Consider the following 26,336-nt stretch of genomic DNA (forward strand, 5'->3'; position numbering starts at 1 on the left):
GATAGGTTACTGTCCAGCATCCTCTTATGTGGAGAACAAAAATCCGTGAGTCATACATTTCTAAAACGTTTAAGGTTGTTATCATGTCTTCCATGACCATTGTCTTCAGTGAGACACATTTGTGAAATCAAATCGGATTACTATTTCAAGTGGATAAATGTAACATTGTATGCAACCACAGAGAGTCCAGCCTTAGCAATGCATATGAAAAAAGATTACTTTGCTGCTTAAAACCATTTATAACACTGCCAAGGAGATATTCTGGGGTTTACCCCTGCTTATTCAAGGGCAAGGCTTAAAGAATGCTGGCACTGCCCTAATTATTTGCTCTTTAAATACAATGAGAGTCAATAATAAACAGACAGTGCTCCCAAACTTAGTGTTTTGTCATTTACCCCATGTATTTAAATTATCATATTTATAACTGTTGCAATACATTAGTTTACTTGTGTCCTCTTCAACTACACAACGATGGGCAAACATGAAAAATAGTAGTTGATGCCTACCCCGTGGTGGTGTTAAATGCAGGGCAACATCTGTTTCACCATGTAAAAGAAAACACATGCTACAGCATATTGCTGTGCAAAATAGGGGAAGTGTCATATTTATAGCCCCAACATGCACTACAGCTTATCTTAAAACCTTATGAGCAAAACACAATTTCCTGCTTGAAGTTCCAGAGCTGCATCTAGTACCTAAATGCAGGATCTTCATACACAGACAATGCCCTGATAATCCTGTCATCTACAGCATACAGTGGAACAGTAATTAGTAGCAATGGATAATAATTGTTCTGCATGCGTGAATGGAACCAAATTCGTACATTCACCCGTATGAAGATATGTATGTATCTCTACAACCGGACTGTCTATTGGTACAGTTTCCTAACCATCATCATTGTCAGTGCACAATTGCCCCATCCAATCCTTGGTGTAACAGAGCCATATGAAAACAGACATATTTACATGTGCGTACAACTCCACATAGTGCGCAATTCCATTGACGCGTCATCTCTAAACGTAGCCAACATGATGATGCATTCTGTTTGTGCGCAGCTCTGTGCCACCTCTAGTTGTGCGCGTTTGGTTCCAGCAGAGCCGGCCCAAGACATAGTCAAACTATGCAAATGCCTAGGGCATGCATTCCAAACCTAGGGCCGGCTCAGCTTTAGAGCGTGTAGCGGCAGCGGCAGGACAAGCGGACATCGGCGGCTCTGCCCTGGCTGCACTACCGTGATCGGAGTTCTCGGCTCCGATCAGCCAGCAGCAGCGGGAGCAGGGAGCAGAGACAGTGGGGGCAGCGGGCAGTAGCAAAAACGGCCACTGAGGAGGGCTGCTGCGCATGCCCAGCCGCAGCAGCTCCTCATCTCATGGGCCTTGTGGAGTCCAACATGCTAAGCCTGTCTGCAGGGAGAAACACAGTGCTGAGATTAGCATAGACTGAGGAGCACAGACATGGCGACTTCAATATCTTCAGAGTCCAGGCAGGCTGAGGTGACAAGGTCACAGTTTTATAGGCCGAGTGAGTGCTGTGCAGAGGGTGCAGGGAGGTTAGGGAGTAATAATGTGTGGAATAATTTGTAAGGGGCATTACTGTGTGACATTATGTGTATGAGGGCATTACTAGTGTGTGGCATAATATGTAAGGGACATAACTGTGTGGCGCGCCCTGTCTCTGTTTAAAATATGGGGGATGGGTGCCAATGCTCTTGCTGGAACAGGGCACCAAAATGTTTAGTTACATCTCTGTGGATGAGGATTGCTATGTGTGAGGGGGTGATGAGTATTGCTGGGTGCTACTGTGATCTTTGCTGCTGGGTGTTGGGTGCTATGCTGAGAGAGGTGTGCTAGGTCAGAGGCAGAACTAGTGGCAGCAGGGCCGGATTGATGGCCACATGGGCCTGGAGCTGAAAATGACCAAAGGGCCTATTATGAGAAGCAGAGGAGGCGTGACCAGTGCTGTGTGGGTGTGGCCAGTGCCATGTGGGCGTGTACCCCCTATACTCTCTGCTCCAATGTCTCCCTAAATATGTAAAAGGAAAAAAATCCTTCATTTTGTGAGGTAAATAGAAATACAAATTTACTATTTATGATTTATGGCTGACCGTGTGGAGAGCAGATGGCCAGTCAACATCATGTTGTCATGACAATGGGCCTATTTTTATGTGGAGGCCTGGAGCTGTAGCTCCATCCGCCCCATTGTTAATCTTGCCCTGAGTGGCAGTACTAGGGGGCACCAGCCAAAATCTTGCCTAGGGCATCAAATTGCTTAGGGCCGTCTCTGGGTTCCAGAACATGTGCAGAGCAAAAACACACAGGATCCACTTCACAAACAGACATGTGATCAGCGCTGCATCAGCTCCTTAGTGCACATCACTTTTATCATGCAAACGCTGCACATTGTTATATATGCAGTATTAAAAGAATTTATTTAAAGGGAGAAACAGAAATCTGGGCTCACAGTGGTTCCTGTTTTGATGAGGATATTGTCAAACAACAATTACCATTTCAACTGGTTATCTACCTATACAAAATTAATTGTAAAATGTTATAATTGTGCTCAAGCATACTGTACCTCTTCCGAGGCCCAGACATCCATTACTTCCATAATCATGTGAAGTCACAGAACAAATACTTTACTTATCCCACCAAGAAGCACAGCAGACATAGTATTCTGAATGATATGGTTTAAAGCTTGGACGCTGAACAAAAAAAAATTAACTCAACTGTGCAAAAAGTATTTGGAACATTCATCTGCATGTACAACATAATGCAGCTCAGAACGGTTCTACAGCTAACAGGCACCACCGTAATATAAACATGATAGCTGTCACAGCGAGATGCCTTCTGGGAACATTTGTTATCCGAAGAGGGACACGTTCAGTATCCCAGCACAGGGGATGCCGGCGCTTAGAATACAGACGCTGGAATCCCAACACCTGTCAGAATCCCAGTGTCGGCATCCCGAAGGTAAGTAGCACGGTTAGGGGGAGGGTTAGGGGCTAGGCACTAGGGGGAGGGTTAGGGTTAGACACTAGGGGGGAGGGTTTGGTTTGGGGTGCACGGAGGGGGAGGTTAGGTTTAGGCACTAGTAGGAGGTTAGGTTAAGGTACCGGGGAGGGAGGGTTAGGGTAGGAAGAGGGGGAGGGTTTTGATACCTATCGACAGGTGTCGGTATCCTAACCCTGTCGGGATGCCGGCATTGGAATTTTGACCGCCGTCATAACGTACCCAACCCTCAGGAGAATGTGTTGTTTTGTCAGTGCAGAAATCTTTGCACAGATGTATTTTAAGGCAAGCCTTATAAAACAATCCTACATTTCTTAAACCCTCAAAAAAACTAAAATAAACAGTATAAAGTTCTAATCTTAGCCACTTATTATTTTTATCTATCTATCTATCTATCTATCTATCTATTTTTTATTAAACAGAAAAACAAAGTGTTGTGTTTTGCTTTCACTATTACAGTCCATTAAGGGTTTGTTTTTTTTATCAATGGCGGCAGTAGGGCCATAAAAAATGTAGGGGGGGATTTATCAAAACTTGGAGATAAAGTGGAGAGAGATAAGGTACCAACCAATCAGCCTCTAACTGTCATTTTTCAAACAAAGGCCATATGGTCTCCGATGATGAAGTTTAGAAATCACTGCGAGGGATACTTCAGTATCCAACTCGCAGCGGGGGAGGCCTGACACCGGAGCAATTCATCATTGGTTCGGTGAGGGGACAACTGCTCCGAAAAACAAGGCGGCGGAGGGATCCACTTGGATCGCTCTTCGCATCCCTGGAACTCTTTCCAATCTGAAGATGGCGCTTGTTCTCAGCAGCAAACTCCAAAAACTTTCAGTTTTCGGAGTTTGCTGAATACCGGGGGGTCCGATAGGACCCCTAATGATGAATGGCTCGGTAACTTAAAAATGCAGAAACTAGCATTTCCGCAGGGTTACCAGGCCATTTATTTGATGACTAGGCCCCTAAATCTGTCAAATAAAGATGCTATTACTTTCTAGTTTAATATTTAACACTCACGTTCACATTGATTGGTTGTGTCAATACTCGCCGGTCGCCAAGGTTTCTGGTTATAGCCAGAGCAGCAGTGATCACAGATTTCCCCACATGTGTTATGTCGACATTGACATCTATACCTTCAAGATGAAATGTAAAGAACAATATTATTAACCCAAATTTATACAAATAACAATATGAAACATTTCTGAAATTGCATGGCTCCAAAAGCCTATTAAACCTCAAAATTGATATGAACCATGGAGGTATAGTACATTGCTGATTTTGGGACTCAGGCAGTGGGGACTGTCATAGCCATACTTGCCTACTCTGCCGGAATGCCCAGGAGGCTCCCAGGTGTCAGAAGAGTGGGCAAGTCTCCCACAGAGGCCGCACGCCAGCCGCCTGCAGTAACCCACCTCTTCAGTAAAGTGGGCAGTCTGGGCGGCCCATGAAGCGGTTCACGCTGAATTGTGTAACCGTGGCCCAACCCCCGCTTCACAATGCTGGTAATCTCAGCATGGTGTCGCAAAAGCACCATAATGCCGCCCACTTGGTTGTACTATGCCCCATACAGGGGGCAGCCAGAATGTCAGCAAGTACGATCATAGCCCGCAGGCTATTTGCATTCCTGACTAGAGAAGAGTGCATGAGGTTAACCAGCAGCGGCTCCTGAACCAGGGGTATGACTTTGAACCTATCAACCTCCTCCAGTACTGTAGACCTAGGAAGGTATTTTCACACACAGACATAAAAGCTGCAACGTTAGCTCCCATGCACCCAGAAGCTCCCCTGCAGGCACATCTAAACCACTGACCAAGCAGAATAGAGGCAACTTATGTACACTAAACTAAACATAGCCATTGCAAGCAGCCCGTAATACAATAAGAAATGAAACACATACAGGGACTGATTCTGAGCTGGGAGCATAGTAAAGCAAGTAACTTTGCACTTGGCAAACCAATGTTACACTGCAGGGGGAGGTATAACATGTGCAATGTGCAGAGATTTAGATTTGAGAGGGGCATGTTCTGTCTCAAATCTTAATTGCCATGTAAAAATTCAAACTGTCCGGTGTTTGTGGCCAGCATTTATCTGCATGCAAAAATAATAATAGTAATAATAAATGTATTTGCATCCCTGGCATTACAACTTGTTTGTCCAGGTGCAAAGTTACATACTCTTTTAGGCATTACTGTACTCCCACAACTTAGAGTTAGGCCCCACAAGTGCCTTAACAGAGCATAATATAGAGGGAAACATTCCATGAGGATGACGAATTACCCTCTCATCATATAATAGAGTCAAGTACTAGATGAGAGAGGCCCAGATTGGCCGCTCCCCACCTTTCAACAAGTTCAATATTAAGATTAATGTAAATGAAAATTCAAATATACAAATGTGAATTCTAAACAAATTTTGTTACCTAGATACAACTTGAACAACTTTTCTTTATGTAAGAGATGTTATATTTCTATGTATTTAATAATATTTGTTCATAGTATTTCTGTGGCATGTAAAATCAGTAAGTAAAATGTGAAAAGTGAAAGAAAAAAGTCCTGCACCAGGGATTATACAGTGAGCTAGCTTCAATATGCAGTTTACATTGACTTGGCCTCCGTATTACTGTAGATTGTATTACATATATGGTTTTTTGTCAAATTAATCCATTTGGGGCTAAAGTTGTGGCACCACCTCATAATTAAAAACAATAAATAAAAATTACAAAGGTGCACTCTGATCCACTAAAATAAAAATATTTTACTAGACAGTCGCTGTAAAATAAGTGATTAATAAGGATTGTTACTTACAGGTTCTGATTGCCAGAACGTTTTGAAATGCAAACATCAGCGTGGCCATGGCATACACACCGACCTCCAATGCTGATGTCTTTAATACTGTAGTAGTACTGAAAAATAGAAATACATAGTTCACAGTGGTAATAAACATTTTTCTACTATTGTGGTCTAAGAGGTGTAATCTTAAATTTGTAGTCAATCCCAACAAGAATGCATAAAAAACACTGTTGACATCTGAGCAAGGTGGTCACACGCAATCCTGTCTTTCCAGCCGAGTGCCAAGCAACAGCATCAAAGTCAAATTTGTCCACACTAGAATACAGACAGTTTGGATAAGACCAGGCAGCTCAGCGCACACGCTATTGAGCTTGACCCCTGTCTGCATCAGTGGGCTGGAACTATGGTTGAATGGCTGAAAATGACCACTGCAGCTCCAACAATCAAATCAATTTCCACTGGATTATTATCATGTATCAGGGTCTTCATGAGACCCCAAATTCTGCAAGGTATGGCAATCAGCACAGTGGCACAGTGCTTAGCATTTGCTGCCTCACAGAACTGGATTTATGGGTTTGATTCCAACCAAGACCTTGCTATATAAAAAGAAATATAGAAAAAAAACATTAATAATTGTTCAATATCACTGAAGATATTAGATGGAAGGGATACTGCAGATATTGATGTGACTTACGGTATATGTGGGTTAGATACGGATCTGCTTCTCGTCTCCATGTTATAGTGGAACTCAGCCCTGTTTTTCTAGCAGAGGAGATGGTTGAGGATTTAGGGGACAGTGGGAGGAGACATTATCTGTATTTAATTTTTTTTAAGGTAATCTAATTCTACAAAGTCTGTCATGCCCAGTAGGTATCGGAGCTGTCAGGTAATGGACATAAACTAGTGGTGGATTTTAACTAGTGGCTGCATACCGCCTCAATTAAAATTCGCCACCCCAGTGACAGCCTGACAGTGACAGTGACTTCCCATTGGAAGTGCTTTCTGCTAATCACACGCTGGACACGCAGTCCCGGAGGGATGTGTTTTCTCCCCCTGGGACTGCCAGTCCAGACTGCGATAGCAGAAAGCACATCCACTCCCCTGCTATCACGTTAGCCCTACCCGGCGGTGTTATTGGTTACTATTATCATTAGCACATCTACAGGGATAGTGGTTATATGGGCAACATCCATGGGGCATTTTTTTTCACAAATGCCTTGTGAAACCTTAGGGCCACCTAACAGCCTACACAGCAACTGACCCAACAGTGATCGCTCCAATCACACATTAAGGGCCTGATTCAGACCCACTCGCGAGCGGCTGTCCGCTCGCAAGTGGGTCGATGGTCTGCACTGAGCATGCGCACGACGGAGGGAGCTCCGTCGTGCGCATGCGCCAGACACGACGAGCGAAGGACTTTCCTTCGCTCGTTGTGTCCGATCAAAGGGGGCGTGCTGTCAATGTTGATTGACAGCACGCCCCCTTTGGTGGGCGTGCCGGGGGCGTGCCTCCCTGACGGGGGCGTTCCCACGGGAACGCCTCCCGTCAGAAGCCGGCCCACTGACATCACTAGTGATGTCAGTGGGAGTGATTTTGGCTCTGATAGAGCCAAAATCACTCCGGAGCTTGCGGTTGAAAACCTCAACCGCAGGCTCCGGCTCGCAATTTCGATGGTCGCGATGGTCACGACCATCGCGGCCATCAAAATGCACGCTCGTATAGCCTGTGGGTGGTGACCCACAGCTATACGAGCGTCCAGGAGGACGCTCCATGAAAATGGAGCCCGGCCCTCATGCAGAGCGTGCGCTCTGCTCAGAGCGTACGGCTCTGAATGAGGGCCTAAATCTATACCACCACTCTGGACCAGCTTTGCCAGGTCATTCATCAACCTTCCTTACTAATTGCCCATAAACCGCTACTCAGACATGATTTTCCCCAGCCAGTGAACTCAGCGCACATGTTCACAATGATGTGCAATGACGTATGGCCGCTGTTGGTTGGACACACCATTCAAATTCCTCTTTTTTTTTTTTTAAATCTCTTTCTTTGTAATGGCAACAGGTAGTTAGAGAAAAAGACACAGATAATGAACAGAATAGAGCATATGAGATACACATAAGTTATACACTAACAAATCAGAAAACAGCTAATTAGACACAGAAAACAAAATAAACTCCTCAGTCCGTTTGCCAAGCAATAACAAATGTGAAATTATCTAGAAAGCATCTAGAAAGCATTTCAAAATCTGCAAAACTAAAGAGTCGGTATAGAAAGACTCAGAACTCCCAGTGGCTAAGGAGTAAAAAAAAAATATATATAATAATAGTAAACTCCAACAGTGATCATAAAACAGGAGGAAGAATCGAAGCCGGAGGAAGAACTCTGATAGAACCCAGAGGGGTATTACTGTTATGTGTATGACATTGTTATACTGTGTCATGTAAAAGGCTAGTTATGTATGCATGATCCTGGCTATTACCACATTCATTTCACCAGCAATTTGCAGTATTACATGTGTGTCAGGTCAGCTTATCCGAAGATTTAATGATTGACCTGATAGGGTGGGATAAGGGAAAACATTCAAATTTTTCATGCATATTTGCATTCTCACAACCTGGTGAATGAAGAGTTCAATACATTATTATTATATTATTTTTATTAAGCAGTATACTTTTGCAGAATTATTTATTAGAGGTAGCAATTGCAAATGTTCTTCTGCACCAAATATGTCCCATTAAAAGTATAGGCCTATACCACAGAACAGAACACTCCTAACCGCACTCCAAGCACTGTAATAAACAGTCCCAATGTTCCCCCACTCTGATGACTTATTAAGGCCACAAAATAAGGCTATGCTGTGCATTACTTTAGTAAAAAGTTTGGACTGTGGAGCTAAAGAAGTTGGACTTTGAGTGCATCTCCTAAAGCATTCCCCTCTCCACACATTGATGCACAGCACACTACTGTGTGAGGAGAAACGGCTAGCACCTCAATGTGCACTGGGCTGACCATCATGGTGCGGGGATGGATAATAATAAAAGCATTTTAGGTACGCATCAGCTGTAAACCGCATGGCGCCATATAAATAACTACATTTATGCACATATCACTCGGGGGAATTAGGAATTAGGATATAATACTGTACTGTAGAAAGAAAGATGGAGTTAATGACACTTACTCTACGTGTTACAGTTCGATCCCTTTCTGCTTTAGATATCAGATGACCAAGGAGTGTGTTTGTCCTGAGGAAACGTAGCCGTATGTTCGTAGCCTTTGTGAAATCTCTCAATAGAGGAGAGTCTATAAAGTGTTTAGCACCCGGTCGTCCATTTACTAAACTCACTACCACCTAAAATAGGAAAGAAAATCATTAGTATGAATTGCAGACACGCATATTGCATTTATATATAATGTTTGTCCCATATACTTTCTGTATTCCTACTAATGTAAGCTCAGAATAGCTTGTGATGCTATAGCTTATGAATACCTGATAAGTTCAGCATAATTGACAAATATACAGTATAAATTATTATAGAAGAACTAGAAGAAATTACCTCTCCATTTATTTCCACTAGATCACAGGTTCTCAAACTCGGTCCTCAAGTCCCCAAACAGTGCATGTTTTCCAGGTCTCCTCACAGAATCACAAGTGAAATAAATATCTCCACCTGTGGATCTTTTAAAATGTGTCAGTGACTAATGAATACACCTGTGCACCTGTAGGGTGATCTGGAAAACGTGAGCTGTGTGGGGTCCTGAGGACTGAGGTCCTCATTCAGAGGCGGTCGCAAGAAGCGATAGCTCTCTTTGAATGAGGGCGGCCGCTTCTTTTTTTTAGTGCGGCCTCCTGGTCACTAGCTAAGTTGTGGGTTACCACCCACACAGTGGCGTAACTTCATCCCAGGTGCCCGGAGGCAAGATAAATGTTGGTGCCCCCCCCAAATTAAAATGTACCACCCCCCTAGCACCTATGCCAGCCCCAGCTGCCGCCGCCCCCCCTGTGCAGTTCCTTTTATACAATGCCCCCAGTAGTGGTCCCCCTATGCAGTGCCCGCCTATGTAGTGCCCCCCAGTAATGGTCCCCCTATGCAGTGCCTCCAGTAGTGGTCCCCCTATGCAGTACCTCCAGTAGTGAGCCCCCGGTAGTTGCCCCCTGTAGTTGCCCCCAGTAGTGAGCTCCCTACAGTTGCCCCCAGTAGTGAACCCCCAGTAGTTGCCCCCAGTAGTGAACCCCCAGTAGTTGCCTCCAGTAGTGAGCACCCTGTAGTGAGCTCCCTGCAGTTGCACCCAGCAGTGAGCCCCTAGTAGTTGCCCCATGTAGTGAGCCCCCAGTAGTTGCCCCCTGTAGTTGTCCCCAGTAGTGAGCCCCCGGTAGTTGCACCCAGTAGTGAGCCCCCTGTAGTTGCCCCCAGTAGTTGCCCCCAGTAGTTAGCCCCCTGCGGTTGCACCCAGTAGTGAGCCCCCTGCAGTTGCCCCATGTAGTGAGCCCCCAGTAGTTGCCCCCTGTAGTTGCCCCCTGTAGTTGCCTCCAGTAGTGAGCCCCCGCGCGCGCACACAAACACAAAAAAAAAAAAACAAACACTTACCTTTATCCCCGCTCCAGTGCTGCTGCCGTCCATCCCTCGGCACTATGGGAGTGACGTCATGACGTCACTCTCATAGTGCACTGCGGGACCCGGAAGACGGAGCTCACTCCTGAGCTCCATCCCCGGCGTCCGCTCCTCGGCACTACGGGCAGGGCTGCCATCAGAAATTCTGGGGAGCAGTACTGGCAAAATAGGCAGGGCCCCCCCGGGGTGGATGGAGCAGAGTTGACAGGGGGCGGGGGGGCATCAATAGGTACGTAAACCAGTTTAACAACTGCTGTAAAATTTACACACATACATCATTATATATATATATATATATATATCCAAAAGAGGCTAAACAAATAGCCAAATGAGGGCACTCATCGCACTTGCAAGATAGATCAATCGGTTTTAATAAGGCAGTAATGTATCACCATATAGATAGTCGACGTTTCGACCCCTGGGGGTCATTATCAAGACAGGTCATCCCATACAACCGTCCAGCATGCTGAGAGAGAGCATACTGACTATACCCCTTAAACTCCCTTATAAATTGATACACCGATTGATTGTTTTAGGTGAGTACCCTCGCTCTACAAACCGTAGTCTCATTTCTTCAACTTGTTGCTTCGCTTTAGTGTCTGAGGAGTTAATCCGCAGTACTCGCAGAAACTGCAATACAGGTAGGCTTTCTTTAAGGGACACCGGATGTTGACTATTGGCCCTTAAAATCGTATTTCGATCTGTTGTTTTTCTAAACAAAGTAAAACCCAGGTGATCATTCTCTTTGAAGACCGATACATCAAGAAAGTCAATAGAGAGCATGTCGATATTAAAAGTAAATTTGACTGGTTCTGCCAGAGAGTTTAGTTCTTCAATCATTAAATCAAATTCAGCCCTTGTGCCAGACCAAATGATAAAGACATCATCAATAAATCATAAATACTTAACCAATTTAAAAGCGATTAGTATTTCTCTTCAAATGCCGCCATATATAAATTAGCGTACAAGGGCGCTAAATTAGAGCCCATAGCTGTACCATTTACTTGGGCATAATATTTAGACCCATACATAAAGTATTTTTGTCCCAGAATTAACTCGATCAGTGACATCAAAAACTCGACAGGTGGTTTAGTGTGTTTTGCTTGAACCAATGCATCACGTATTACACTAATCCCTTGTGCATGTGGAATTATAGTATAAAGGGATTGTACATCTAGGGTAGCAAGCCACATATAAGATGTTATAGGTGTCACCGTTCTTACTTTATCGAGAAATACAAGCTAGATACGTTACTTAGCGACATGAATACAATAATTAAACACTGGTATGCGCTGAAACTTCCGGTTATGTGGCACGCATGAGAGCCGCTTGACTCGCAAGCGGGATTGGTTGCTTGGATACAGTCTCATTGAGACGACTACGTGGCACGAGTGGACACTTCCGGGTGTGCTACTCACTACACGGAAGCAGCTCCAGTGTTCCCTGCACGCTGTGTGACTAACTGATTATGGCTGCAACGATGCTGGTGGTAGATGAGAAGCGGCTTGTGTCCATGCTCTCTGAGCTATTGGGTATGTAATTATACTAACATATAGTATGACACATCACTGCAGGTGTTTTAGATTGTCTTTGATTGCAATCAGCTTAACTGAATTAGTGTTGATCCCCCAGGCTTTATAAGGGAGTTTAAGGGGTATAGTCAGTATGCTCTCTCTCAGCATGCTGGACGGTTGTATGGGATGACCTGTCTTGATAATGACCCCCAGGGGTCGAAACGTCGACTATCTATATGGTGATACATTACTGCCTTATTAAAACCGATTGATCTATCTTGCAAGTGCGGTGAGTGCCCTCATTTGGCTATTTGTTTAGCCTCTTTTGGATATCCATTGGAGTACCAGCGTGGTTTCTTCTCCCTAGTGGAGCACCCTGCTGAATAACACTAGTAAGGGATGTGAGTGCTATTTTTCCTGTTATATATATAGATATAGGGAAATCAACATTGATTCTAATATATATATATAATCAGACCCACATAAAAATACACTAAAAAAGCCGGATCCACATACAAAGCCAGAAGGGAGGGTAAGTGTATGGCACAGGGCAGGGAAAGGCTGGCTGGACAAGGGAGAGGGACAGGGCATGGAATGTTGGCTGAACTATGGAGGAGGCAGAGGGTAGAGAAGGCTGACTGGACAGGGGGGGGACTGGGCAGGGAAGGCTGGCTGTACTGGGGGGGTGGACATGGAAGGCTGGCTGAACTATGGGGGGAGGTACAGGGTAGAGAAGGCTGTAACAGGAAAGGGGGCAGTGCAGAGAAGGCTCTGGACAAGGGGGGGAGGCATAGGGCACAGGAAAAGGTGGGTGGACAGGGAAGGCTGGCTGAACTAGGGAGGGTAGCATGTCAAGGTCAGGGTGTACCTACTTAGTGGTGCGTTCAGCTGGCTGCGCTGGTGCAGCCAGCCAGGTAGAATCCGCCCTGCTGCTTAAGTATGGAGAGAGAGGGGGGCCCGGTGGGTGACAGCGGTGCTGCACGGCAGCCAGGACGGCAGAGAGAGAATAGGAAGCCGGCGTTTGCAGAGCCAATCACAGCTCGCGGATGGCAGCCAATCAGGAGCGGCCGCTACAGCCGCTCCTGGTTGGCTGCTGTTCCACGATCTCAGGCTGGCTTGCGGCCACCCTGCTTGTATATTCCTCCCTGCTGTCACTTGCTGCTGCTGCAGCGGCGCTGCTACCTGCCGGGCCCCCCTCTCTCTCCACTTACTCCGGGCCCGGGACTCGAGGCCCGGCGGTCCCCCCCTGATGGCGGCCCTGACTACGGGAGTGACGTCATGATGTCACTCCCATAGTACACTGCGGGACCCGGAAGATGGAGGGAGCTCCGTCCTCCGGTTGCCGCCGGGGGTTTGAATAGGAGCCGGGCGCCCACTGGTAATACATTAAGCGGGCGCCCGGCAAATGGAGGGTGCAGGGGGTGTGACCCCACCCCTGCATCCTCCGTAGTTACGCCAATGGAGGTAGAGCGCCGATCAGCGGCGCTCCTTCTCCATGCAGCTCCTGTGAAATGACCGGCATCTAGATGTAGACGCTGCTCATTTCACTGACACCGGGAGACTGGCGCTCAGCATCCCGATCGAAGGGATGCCGGGCACCGCGAGCGGACAGCCGCGGGGGGGGGGATGGTTAGGTTTAGTGCTCCCGGGGGGGACTTAAAGTTAGGCACCCCCCTGGGAGGAAGGGTTAGGGTTAGGCACCCCTGGGGGCAGGTTAGGGTTAGGCACCCCCCTGGAGGACTTAGGTTTAGGCAGCGGGGAAGGGGGGGTTAGGTTTAGGCACTTAGAGGGGGGATTAGGGTTAGGCACTTGGGGGGGGAGGTTAGGGTTAGGCACCCCTAAGGGAGGGTTAGGGGGGTAGGTTAGGTTAGTTCATACTTACCTGGGGACGATCTGGATTTCCAGCGCTGTCGGGCTGCCGCTGCCGGGATCTGTCCCACTGTCGGCCTGACGCTGCCGGGAATCGAACTGCCGGCCATGCGGCCGGCGGTATTACATACCGATTCCTCTTTAGTTCCAGGTTGGCCTTCTGCCGTTGGGATTCCGACGGCCGGCATTCCGGGCGGCGGTAATTTAACCGCATCCCCATACCACAGCATACCAAGGCGTACCACAGCATACTGTTTAAAAATATATATATATTTTTATAAAATCATGTTGGATAAGTTACAAATAGATGTTCTTGACCTAATTCAACCTTAAAAAAATCAGACAATTTCTGAGCAGTTTTTGGAAAATATATCAGCCAGTTACAGTACATGGTTAAACCCAGAAACTTCCCAAGAGAACCCTTTGTAGAGGTTGGTTTTGTGCAGCCTGCGGTCACTGCTGTGGATGCCATGTATAGGAAATGCATGTAAAATAGAAAAATACCATATATTACATTACAGATGACCATGGGTAAGAGGAACCCTGCCTATAATGCTGCCTGTGCCTAAACCAAAGTAACAGTGTTTGTGTGACAATCTGATAACCACAGAGGAAAGTAACTGCCCTATAAGGTGGCAGAATACTGACCAGTACCTGCTCACTGGCTGTATAACATACTGGTAAATATCAAGCACTAATCAAAAAAGAACAAAGAAAAAAAGTAGAGTCTTTACTGCGGTGCACTATTTCGTCTGCCAACACTGAGCACTCAATTCCATTTTTATTGATTTTGATTAAAATAATGTTATTGTTGGGGTTACCAATCTGGCAAAATATTTAAAATACAATCAAGAATCAAACATAACAAAAGAATAATAATGTGCATGAAATAAGGAAATATAGGGGCATATGTATCAAAGCTTGATGTGAGATAAAATTGTGAAATATATATCACCAACCAATCATCTCCAAACTATAATTTCTTAAACACAGCCTGCAAAATGTAAGTTAGAAGCTGATTGGTTGGTGATATATATCTCACAATTTTATCTCACATCAAGCTTTGATACATATGCCCCATAGTGTATTAAAACTTTGTTTACTACCACTGGTAATATGTCCTTGTATCTTTCTGGGATTGGCTTTCAATATATAATGATGTCCTCACTATGGGCCTGATTCAGAGCTGATCGCAATTAGCGCTCGCTCGTTCAGAAAAAGGGGGTGGCTATTCAAATGAACCGTTCGCTCCTTGCGGTCTGTTGCCGTCTCCATGTCTGAACGAGCGAACAAAACATGCGTTCGTTTATTTAATAAAAACGCCCCCTGGCCGCTCGCATCATACGTCATGTCCGCTATTTATTAGATTAATCGAGTACATCAAACAGCGTATGAACTGCTCGCTATTCTTGGGGTTGGTTTTTCCTACCACTATATTGCGAGCAGTTCTGACTATAAAACAACCAAGTGACGTGGTCAATGACGCTGCTGTATTAATTATGCACACCCATAAAACGCCCGTTTTGACCTTTAAGCACGCCTGCGTTCGGATCTCCACTCCCCGTTTTCAAGCACCTTCCCCTGTTACCACCCACATACGCCTCATTCTGTCACTCAAAATAGCAGGCACTCGCTATATAGCGAACAAACGATTTTCGGCCGCACTGACAGGTTCGCGCATGCGTATTAAAAACCGTACGCATGCGCAGATGTGCAAACATCATTCCGAACGAACGAGCGGCCGCTTACGAGCGGCTCTGAATCAGGCCCTATATCATTAGTTCAATATATACGCATGTCTGAATAGACTTATCAATTTGTATCCATTCTCCTATATCAGTGATAGGAGTGTTAAACTGCAGCAGCTGTACTGTAACAAATGTTACAGTTAGACCACAATGGGCCGTATTCAAGACGAAAAGTCTGTATTGACGTGTTTTTGGCAGAAACTTTTCGCCGATGACGTCATTTTCGCCTGCTTTGATTTTACTCCGAATTCAATTTGAAAGACTTTCCACCTAGGCAGAAAGACAATGCAATGTAATAGGTGGAAAAGTTTCGCCTATGAACAGCAGGTGGGAAAAATTACAGAATTGGGGTTTTGAGGTGCAACGTTGCGGGAACCCTCGTGCAGCCTTCAGACAGTTCCCCAAAGGTAAACTACGTCAAAATTATTTAAAAAAAACAAAAAAAAACCACTTAAGAACTCCCCAAAAAATTACTTTGAATTTGGGGCGTAAAAAAAATAAATGTTGGGGGACAAAGTTAAAAACTAGCGAACTTCTCTGGGGGGGTCCCCAAGTATGCCCCAAGTGTTTTTTTGATTGCAGGTGCTTGCGGCAGGTGGATTTTTCACGATTTTTTTCAACTATACTTTAGCAACTTTTAAATATGCTGACCCCCATTTTCAAGTACCCCAAATTTACTGGGATAAGTTATTTTATGTAAAAAGCCTCCTGAATACTATTCTGCACCACGTATACAAAAACGCTATTTAGCAGCTATTGAGCCAGTTTAAAAACACCAAATACCTTCAGCAAGCCAAATCGGGGGTAACCATAGCTAACCCCCATGTCAGAGCATCATTTGGGGGGTGTCAGGCTGATTTTCCCAAATCTGACAGTACTTTCCGCCTGTTCAAGTTTCGCTGGGTCCCGTTTTCGCCTACTTTCAAATTGAATACGGGGTAAAGCAGGCACGCGCGCGATATTTTTCCGCCTACAAAACACGCGATGTAGGTGAAAAGTCTGGGAGGCTGAAAAGTATCACGGGTCCGCTCTAATTGAATACGGCTCAATGTATCTAGTTAAGAAAAACAGTCTCAAAGTAGTTACATTAGTAACAGAGCATTTTCTCTGCTCAGTGGCAGTTCATTAATAATTCAATAGCGCTATTGCTATATTCTGAGCTAGCTAGCTCCGTATAGTTTCCACTTCACCTATCAGTGGTTTTTCCTATTGTTGATGATATTGATGTCTTTCTCATCACTAGGAACACTATTTTAATAATCTGATATCCCCTTTGGCTGCTGCAGTCATAAACAGATTTATTCATGTAAAGCTGTTCCTATAACAATTAGTATAACCAGCGGAATAGTGAATAGAAATGCCAACGCGCGTTTCGCCTGGCTGCTTTGTCAAGGCATGATATCAAGCACTGCCAGCGTATTCAACTGTATGAATGTGCAATGTTAACTAGTTTATTTTTCACACCTCCCAGGATCTCTACTGTACTATTCACATTACTATGCTGCTGGCTTCCAGCAACAAAAGTTCGCAGTTGTCAAGTTTGGACAACCCATCCTTAATCCAAAATACCCCCAGGTATAGCAAATAGTAGCAGACTCCTGTTTCCCGGGGGCAGGAGCCAACTTGTGCTTTGGCTGTTAATGCTGAGGCTGACATCAGAGTACTGCGGACGACCTCTATCAAACGGACAACTTCTGCTCATTATTGCACATTTGGGCAATCGCTCCTTTATTAGATATGGCTTGTGCTGAACAGTCAGCACAAACCTCATCTTATTAGGAGTAATTTTCCAAAAGTGCAATAGCTAAAAGAACTTCTATCATGGCGCACACTCATCCCTAATGTAATAAGCAATGTGTAAATAATAATGTCAGAACTTGCATCTCCTTCATGTGTTTGATCTAATAGTAACAGATATTTATCTTTTTACTTTTTTTTTTTAGATTGAGTAAATTTTTATTGGTTTATAGATATACATCAACAAATAACCAAACAAAATAAATAATAAAAAATATATAATAATAATTAAAAAAAATATAATAATATACATATATATATATACATACATACACATACATATATATACATACATACATACATACACATATATACACATACACATACATACATACATACATACACACATATGCACACATATACCCATAATCAAATAACTATCTGGAATATAAAACCTAGATCTACAATCTGCATCCCAGATCCATTGCTTATAAAAAATATAATATTAATCTGTATACCAAAACAATAAACATAGAGAAAAAACAAAAAACAAAAAATATATATATATACATACACACATATATATACACACACATAAACACATATATATATATAAAAAAAATATATATATATATACCACACTATACAAATATTGGAATATTGTCAAAAATAACACCTGAAAAATTGGCAAAATTAACTAGATCCCAATAAATTCTGCTCTCAACTTATCACACAGCACATTACCTCCAACAAAGTAACAATCTACCTCACTATCCTAACAATAATATACCGGTCAATCATTAGGCAGTGCACGGGCATAACAGGATTTAAGCCAACTGCTCCAGATACGTTCATACTTCTTCTCAGCTTTGCGATAAATAAACACATGTTTTTCATGTTCAACAGTGGTACGGACCAAGGACAGCCAAGCATTATAATCTGGTCCTGTAGGAGCCATCCACGACCGAGCCACACATACCTTAGCTAGTGTACACATATTGACAATGTATTGCTTAAGATATCTGTCCACTACCTCATTGTCCATAGAGCCTAAACAGCACATCAATGGCGTAGCTAAAGTGGGAGCAATACCTGTGTTGGACAAAACTCTCAGAACCTTATTCCAAAAAATGCTAACCACCGGACAATCCCATAGAAGGTGCCAGAAAGTACCGCTACTAATTTTACACTTAGGGCATATGTCAGATGCTCTCCCCCCAAATTTTAGCAAACGAACAGGAGTTAAATAGGTACGGTGTAGAATAAACAGTTGAATCTGTTGAAATCTTATAGAAGTCGTGGAAATACGAGGAGCTTCTAGAGCATTATCCCAGTACGTATCACTTATAAGGCCAATATCTCTCTCCCACTTTGATCTAAGATGTGGTAAACTATCCCTATGATAAGAAGACAATATATAGGAGTATAAGTAAGAAAGCGTCTTCCGGGGACCTAAAGATAAAAGGAATGACTTCAATGGGGATATTTGAATAAGAGGAGGGCCATCTGAAAATTGAGCTGAGAGAGCATGCCGTAATTGTAAATATCTATAGAAATATGATTGAGGGCGATGATGAGCTTCTTGGAGTTGTGCAAAAGATTTAAGAATTGAAGTGTCATATAAATGACCCAATGTAGTTACACCGTTAGAACCCCATGTCACCTCAAGCTGTAAAGAGGCCAGTTCAGGTAATATACGATAACTACATAGAGAAGTGTCTGGATCTAATCCCGTTAACTGTAGAATACTAGATATCAATTTCCATATCTTAATAGCTGGCATCAACAGGGGAGGGCCTTTCTGTATAATTCTACCCGCAAGCAAGGCCTGTAATGGTGTAAAGTTAGGGAAAATCTGAGAAACCAACAAAACGTGCAAGGCATTAGGGGAGTCATCTTGAAGCCATAACCGTATATGTGCCATCTGCGCCGCATAATAATAAAATTTGAAATTTGGAAGAGCCAAACCTCCCCCAGACCTAGATCGGGTCAGAGCTGCCAATTGAATACGTGGTCGACGATTCACCCAGACCAATGAAGAAAGAAGACTATTCAAATGCCTAAACAATGTATCTGTAATAAAAACAGGAGAATGCTGGAAAACATACACAAATTTTGGCTGCACCACCATCTTGATTAAGTTAATTCTACCAGTAACGGTAAGAGGGAGCCGACGCCAGGACTGAAGTTTGCCCTTTAAGTAGACAAAAAGGGGCTCAACATTCAATACTATATAGTCCTTTGGGGAATTAGTTATCCAGATACATAAATATTTAAATTTATTTACGCAACAGAGAAGGAGAGTGATAATGGGAACAGTCGGATACAACCCCTTAAGAGGAAGGATAGATGATTTGTCCCAGTTTATCTTAAGACCAGAAAAAATTCCAAATTGTTCTATGGCTTGAAGAACCACAGGCATAGCTGTTACATAGTCAGACAAAAAAAGTAATAAATCATCTGCATATAAGGAAACTTTGTCCATTCTATTACCCAATTGTAGACCTATAATATCAGGGTGAGAACGTTGTATAATACAGGCTAACGGCTCAATAGCCAATGCAAACAGGGTTGGGGACAAGGGGCAACCCTGTCTTGTGCCCCGAGACAGGGGGAAGGATGGGGAGATAAACCCATTCACTGACACCCTGGCAGTAGGGTTCGCATACATTAGCTTTACCCATTTCAAGAACACCGGCCCAAACCCAAAACATAACATGACCTCCCACAGAAAGGGCCACTCCACAGAGTCAAATGCTTTTGCAGCATCTAATGACACAATAACAGAGGACGATTCCTCGCCATGGGAGGCCTGTAAGTGAGTGTGCAGCCTTCTAATGTTCTCCGACGTCGACTTGCCTGGCATAAATCCTGATTGGTCTGGGTGAACAATTGAAGTAATAACAGTGTTTAGTCGAATAGAAAGGATCTTAGCCAAAATTTTGGCATCTGTGGGAATTAGAGAAATTGGCCTAAAGGAATCAGGGTATCTAGGGTCCTTCCCGGGTTTAGGGAGCACAACAATTATGGCTTCAGACATAGATGGAGAGAACAAATTTTCTTCATAGAGCCCATTAAACAGATCTAAAAGTCTTGGAACAAAGATACGAGCATGTTTTTTATATATCTCTATGGGAATCCCATCAGATCCGGGTGCCTTGTTACCGGGAAAGGAACTAATCGCAGCATCTACCTCCTCCAGGGTCAACGGGGCATCTAAATATGCCCGAGCCTCGGATGACAATTTTGGAAGCCTAGCCGAAGCAACATATAATGACAAAGCATTCACGTCCTCAGTCAACTGTGTTTGATATAAGTTTTTATAAAATAAACTAAAAACCTCTGCAATATCTTGTGTAGATGTGACCATAGAGCCCTCAGGCCCAATTAGTTCCGAGACAACAGCAGAAGGACGATCAGCATGAACCAAGTGTGCCAGAAAACTACCAGTTCTGTCAGCCTGCATATAATATAAATATCTTTTTACTTTTTACTGACCCAAAATACAAGCATGGAACGGCAGCAGATTTATTTTACAAATATTTAACACAAAAGACAGGATCCCATGTTTCAGCAAGTCTATAAAAGTACCATAGAGAATCAATTTAACATACTTGAAACAAGAAAGGCTTTTTATTTTTCCATATCGCCCTTATTCTCAACATCTGTTTCTTCACCCATTATACCTCTTATTGACTAAATACAAACAGAAAAGACATATTTGCACTACAGATGTGTGTTCGTAAATCTAGTCTCAGTACGTCATGTGGCATGAGACGCATGGCGCGAGTGAGTCGCCAGGTCCTGAGCGCCTACGCTAGCGCTGGGTGTCTATGTTGCCCAAAAATTGGTCTTAGCCGCAATGTGATGGGACTAGGATGCACAATGAGACGGCACTGATTAATTTGATATGAAACACTTGTATATCTGTGCGCGACTGAGTCTGTATACAAAGCACAACGGAACTTGGTATGGAAAAAAGCCGTGGCCGCTGCATCGTAGCACTTCATATACAAATATAGAGTCAGTCGCACACAGATATACAAGTGTCACATATCAAATTAATCAGCACAGTCTCCTGGTACATACTAGTGGTATCATTTTGAGACTTAGGCCCGTATTCAATTACAGGTGAAAAGTCAGAAAAGTTTAGCCTGTCCGACTTCCCGCCTCCTTCAGAGGCAGAAACTTTTCGCGCACATCCCTGCTTTTCTCCCTATTCAATTCCTAAACAGGTGAAAATGGAAACCGGCGAATGCGGAACAGGCGAAACGTACTGTCAGAATTGCGGAAATCAGTCTGTACCCCGAAAAAAGATGCACTTACATAGGGAATCAATGTAGATGTGTACTAATAGCCCTAATAAAAGTGTTTGGGGTACTTAAGTAGTTTAAATTGCTTCTTATTAGCGTCTTTGCAAACGTGGGGAAGAATGGCATAAAGCAGTGTTGTTTGGTGGAAATAAGTAGTCCAGTCAAATTTGAGGTACTTGAAATGGGTGCAAGCATATTTTTATGTTTCTAAAGTGAACTTTTAAAAACCGTCAAAAACGCACCTGCCACATGTGGAATCAGTTTGATTTACCGCCGGCGGTTCAAATCTCGATGCTGAAGGACCAGAAGTGAAGATCCCGATGGGCTAAGTAAATTAACTAACCTTAACCCCCCCAAGCCTCCTTTAGGGGTGCCTAACCCTAACCTCCCCCCCTAGTGTCTAACCCTAACCTCCCCCCTGTAAGTGCCTAAACCTAACCCCCCCTTCCCCTAGCCTACCCCTAACCCTCCCGGGGGGGGGGGTGCCTAACCCTAAGTTTCCCCCGGGAGCCCGTAACCTTCATTCGGTATGCCGGGCGTCGGGCTCCCGGCATGGGGATAATGTTGGGATTTTGACGCCTATCATTAGACCCCTGCCAGGATTTGACAGTCGGGAAGCCGGTGTTCGCCATTTCGACCGTTGGCTTCCTGATTACATACCCTACATGCACCTGCAATCCCCAAAACACCTGACCCATCCTTGCAGACCCCCAAGAAATCTATATTGCTAGTTTTTATGCTCGTCTCCCCACTTTTTTTTCGCCCCCAAAAGTAAAATACTTTTTTGGGGTGTTCTGGGTTTTTTTTTTTGTTGGTGTTGATTTGTCCTTTGGGGGGCTGTACCAAGGGTTCTGAGTGATTTCCCCAAGTTTGTACCCCAAAATAACGATTTTGCACTTTTTTCCACATGCTATTCATAGGAGATACTTTTCTGCTTATTACAATGCACTGACTTTCCGCTTAGGCGAAATCGTCCTGGAATTGAATATGGAGATACTTTGAAAACAGGAGGAAAGTCCAAATCCACTTTTCGCCTCTAATTAAATCCGGCCCTTAGATGCATTTTTGGGCAAAAAAGATATGAAAATTATGCCCAGCAGTAGCAGAGTCGCACGGGACCTGGTGCGCCAAGAGGGGGCTGTTTAGCGCAACTGCAGCAATGGTGTTTGAGGACACATCTGGATTAGGAAGATTGTGGAATATCTCTAAAAACTTGTAATTAAATCTTAAGCGTTGTCAACCAGAAAAACAAAGGTTAAAAACGGTCTATTATAAAAATTTCAAGTGCATAATTAAGGCACAATTTCATGATGGTTCCCCCTCTAAAACATACATAATTATAATATAACCATACCTCTCCATTTTCAAGAGGGACAATTCGGGAGTATTCTATTGAGCAGATGACATCATCATCTCTAGTAATGGGTTGCTTGGCCTCCTTCCCAAAGTGGTATATGCAGTCATGCTTAGAGTCTGGAACATAAATGAACATTAGTGCAACATTCCATAGTAATCATAGAACTGCATTCTTCACTATCAAAAGTAAAAAAAATTTAAATGTCCGTGTTCAGTTACCACATTGTTTATTGAAAAAAAAAGCAAATGATCGCTATAATTCTCGTTTATCAGGGTAATGTGGCATATGTACAGTGACACAGTTCAGGCAGCCCCTGAACCAGCGCTAATATGGATGTCAGGTACACTTTAAATAACTAGAACTTGACTGAAGAAGGAAATACGAGGAGGCTTGTTTGATGTGTCAGACAGGTCCAGGTGGTTTCCCGTCATCAATACAAAGGTTTAACCTCTGAAATCAAATATAGGATTACTAGGTTTTATTCCCTATAGCAAAATATAATATTTGCAATTTTCAGCTTTTCCTACATTTAGTCCTCACCTCTTGCTGATCCATACACCTCTATGTTCATTATTTTACTCTTAGCAAATATTAGATACAGTTTGCTGTGTTGTAAGTGACAATTAGTAGGATAAAACCTCAGTACACAAATAGGCTGTATAGATGGAGGAGATTACACTGGCATTCCACAAACACAAGAGAGAACAATCGAGAGTACAAAGTGTATGGGAGTCCCGAGTGAAAGTTGGGCAAGGTGCCAAGACATTCCTCTGGGATTACTGGAGGAGATGGTTCAACACCTGCACCTCACATCAGCTTATAGTAATGTCAACAATCTGGTTTCTTCAGCTCATATATTCTGCTCTACAGTATGTCTTAAGAGACCTTATAGCATACATAAGGCCTGATTCAGAGATGTATGCTAACCCGATGGTTAATGTACATCTCTTATGTTTGGGGTCTGCACAGACACAGGACCCATTCTGCGCATGTGCGGAACGGGTTTTGCGATCTTGCTCACATTTCCCCCCAGCTGCAGCATGTTTTTGGAGGACGAGCGGGGCGTGGCTGTCCACCATTCCCAGACACGGGGCGTATCACCGCCATTTTGTGGGAGGGACGAGGCCAGAGTCAGCGTCAGTGGCCAGGCCCTGGCCAGGCTGAGATAAACTTCAGTTTATGTGGCCTGGCCAATGGAGCAACCATAGGTCGGAGTATACACAATATATATATATAGTGAGATATTGCGCCTGGAAAGGAGCAGCTCAGGATTCTGTCCAGTGTTATCAAAACTGGACTAATAACAATAAGTATAACAAAGAGAAATTGAAACCTGGCGCTCCACTGTAGGGTTACAATACAAAATTATTAGAAAATAAACATTTTCATGAAGTTATATAAAACAAGGGGTACTTAAGTTTCTCAAAGTCTTTAGATCTTCTTGCGATCCAGTTTTTCTTATGTCAAAGGTCCGTACATAAAAGAAAGAAATATAAGAATAGTGTTCTCTGTTTCTCAACCACAATGTTTTTCAATTAAGGGGAGAGAGGGGCACCAACGTGTTTTGACTTTAGCCTGTCTTCATCAAGGTCTTGATGAAGACAGGCTAAAGTCGAAATGCGTTGGTGGCATGGTGTTACATGAATAGATCCATCTTCTACCAGTGATTCCCTCCTGCGTTAGGAACTTTTTTGGGGCCCCTTTTTGGTTCTGTACTGTATTGGAGTGAAGATTTTTAACAGCATCCTGGTATTCAGAATATGATCTTAGCATAATTGTAATGATTTTTTTGTGTGTACATTTGTTTTATTTTTGAATTAAAATCCTTATACCCATTTTTTGGAGTGGGAGTGACATCTGTGACTTTGAAGAAATGTAAAGAAACTGCTATATGAATATAAAGCGCCGTTTATATGTAAGCATACATGTAAGCTTTTTTGCCCATAAATACGCATATGTGGAGATTGAGGAAGTGTGATGAAAAATCGTGAAGGATAAAAGATACCTTTATATGATTTCAAACATATCTTTTGATGTAAGCCTTGAATGTGAGCATTGCTGATTTCTAAAATTTCACCCCGGGTGTTTCATCTTTACATCTCTACACGTGGCTGTGAAATTGGCTTAGGAAGTGACGTTTGGGACTCTGCCCCTCTCTTCCCTTAATTGAAAAACATTGTGGTTGGGAAACAGAGAACACTATTGTTATATTTCTTTCTTTTATGTACGAACCTTTGACATAAGAAAAACTGGATTGCAAAAAGATCTAAAGACTTTGAGAAACTTAAGTACCCCTTGTTTTATATAACTTCATGAAAATGTTTATTTTCTAATAATTTAGTTTTGTAACCCTACAGTGGAGCGCCAGGTTTCAGTTTCTCTTTGTTATTCTTATAGGTCGGAGCAGTTGCAAGGGAATCGGTATGAATTACCGCCGCAAGTCCAGCAGTTCAAATCCCGACAGCGGCTGGCTGACTTGGCTGAAAATACCTTCCCCCCAGTGCCTAAACCTAACACCCCCTTCCCTGCCGCCTAAACCTAAGTCCCACGGGGGGTGCCTAACCCTCCCTTCCCCTAGCCTAACCCTAACCTCCCTAAGTCCTCCCCGTGAGCCCTAAACCTAACCCTCCCCCCTGCGGATGTCCGCGCTCGGCGCCCGGCATCACTTAGATCGGTCCCCGGCGTCGGTAAAATGACAGGCGTCTAGATTTAGACGCCTATCATTTAACCCTCGCCAGGATAAAGCAGTCGGGAAGCCGGCTGTCGAGAATACGTCCGCCAGGCTTCCCGACTGCATACCGTTGCAAGGGTGATCCAAATGAGGCAAGGAGGTGTTTCTTTCATACAGACACCTCCTGCTACATTTCCATTTTGTTGGACGTATTGCAGAGCCGCTTCTGTGCAGCTGTGCAATACCATCCATCTGTGATATGATATGAGGCCCATATGGCACTATAATATCAAGTCTTATTGCTGTGGTCACTAAATGTAGAGTAAGATTTCTTTTACATACCTAGGCTCATGTAGGGTTGAACGTGTGTCTGTTTCATATTACATAAGATACACATTATTGTAGTGCACATGCACACCAAAACATATTCATACATGGGCCATAGGTACAAGGGGTGCAGCTGCTATGGGGCTCCGAGCTGAGGGGGGCCCATCTTCCTCGTCCAAGTTACATGTGTTACAGCATATACATATTTCACCATTGGGTGGTACATAAGGGGCGGGATGTATTAAGCATCGCATCCGTGATGCCATACATTCTGCCAATTATCGGGTACATAAAGTGTGTAAAACCGCAAGGTACAGCCCTCCCGGTAAGATCTGTTCTTTTAACCCAGAAGTCCCCCTGGCATGTGCAGAAGGACGTGCTCGCCGCGGA

General features: G+C 43.8%; 1 protein-coding gene across 2 annotated transcripts in view; it reads right to left on the minus strand.

The window, feature by feature from the left end:
• The window catches only part of LAMA3 (laminin subunit alpha 3), a 286,414-nt gene that overhangs the window by 233,548 nt on the left and 26,530 nt on the right, over positions 1 to 26,336 (minus strand). For both annotated transcript variants that reach the window (XM_088469607.1, XM_088469608.1), the window contains exons 4-7: positions 22,946 to 23,064; positions 8,979 to 9,149; positions 5,816 to 5,913; positions 4,029 to 4,144 (exon numbers count right to left, since the gene is read on the minus strand). In XM_088469607.1, coding sequence (XP_088325733.1) covers positions 4,029 to 4,144; positions 5,816 to 5,913; positions 8,979 to 9,149; positions 22,946 to 23,064 — 504 coding nt within the window. The remainder of the gene's footprint in view (positions 1 to 4,028; positions 4,145 to 5,815; positions 5,914 to 8,978; positions 9,150 to 22,945; positions 23,065 to 26,336) is intronic.

This window comes from Taudactylus pleione, unplaced genomic scaffold (assembly GCF_031769625.1).
Source record: "Taudactylus pleione unplaced genomic scaffold, aTauple2 ptg000093l, whole genome shotgun sequence".
NCBI lineage: Eukaryota > Metazoa > Chordata > Amphibia > Anura > Myobatrachidae > Taudactylus > Taudactylus pleione.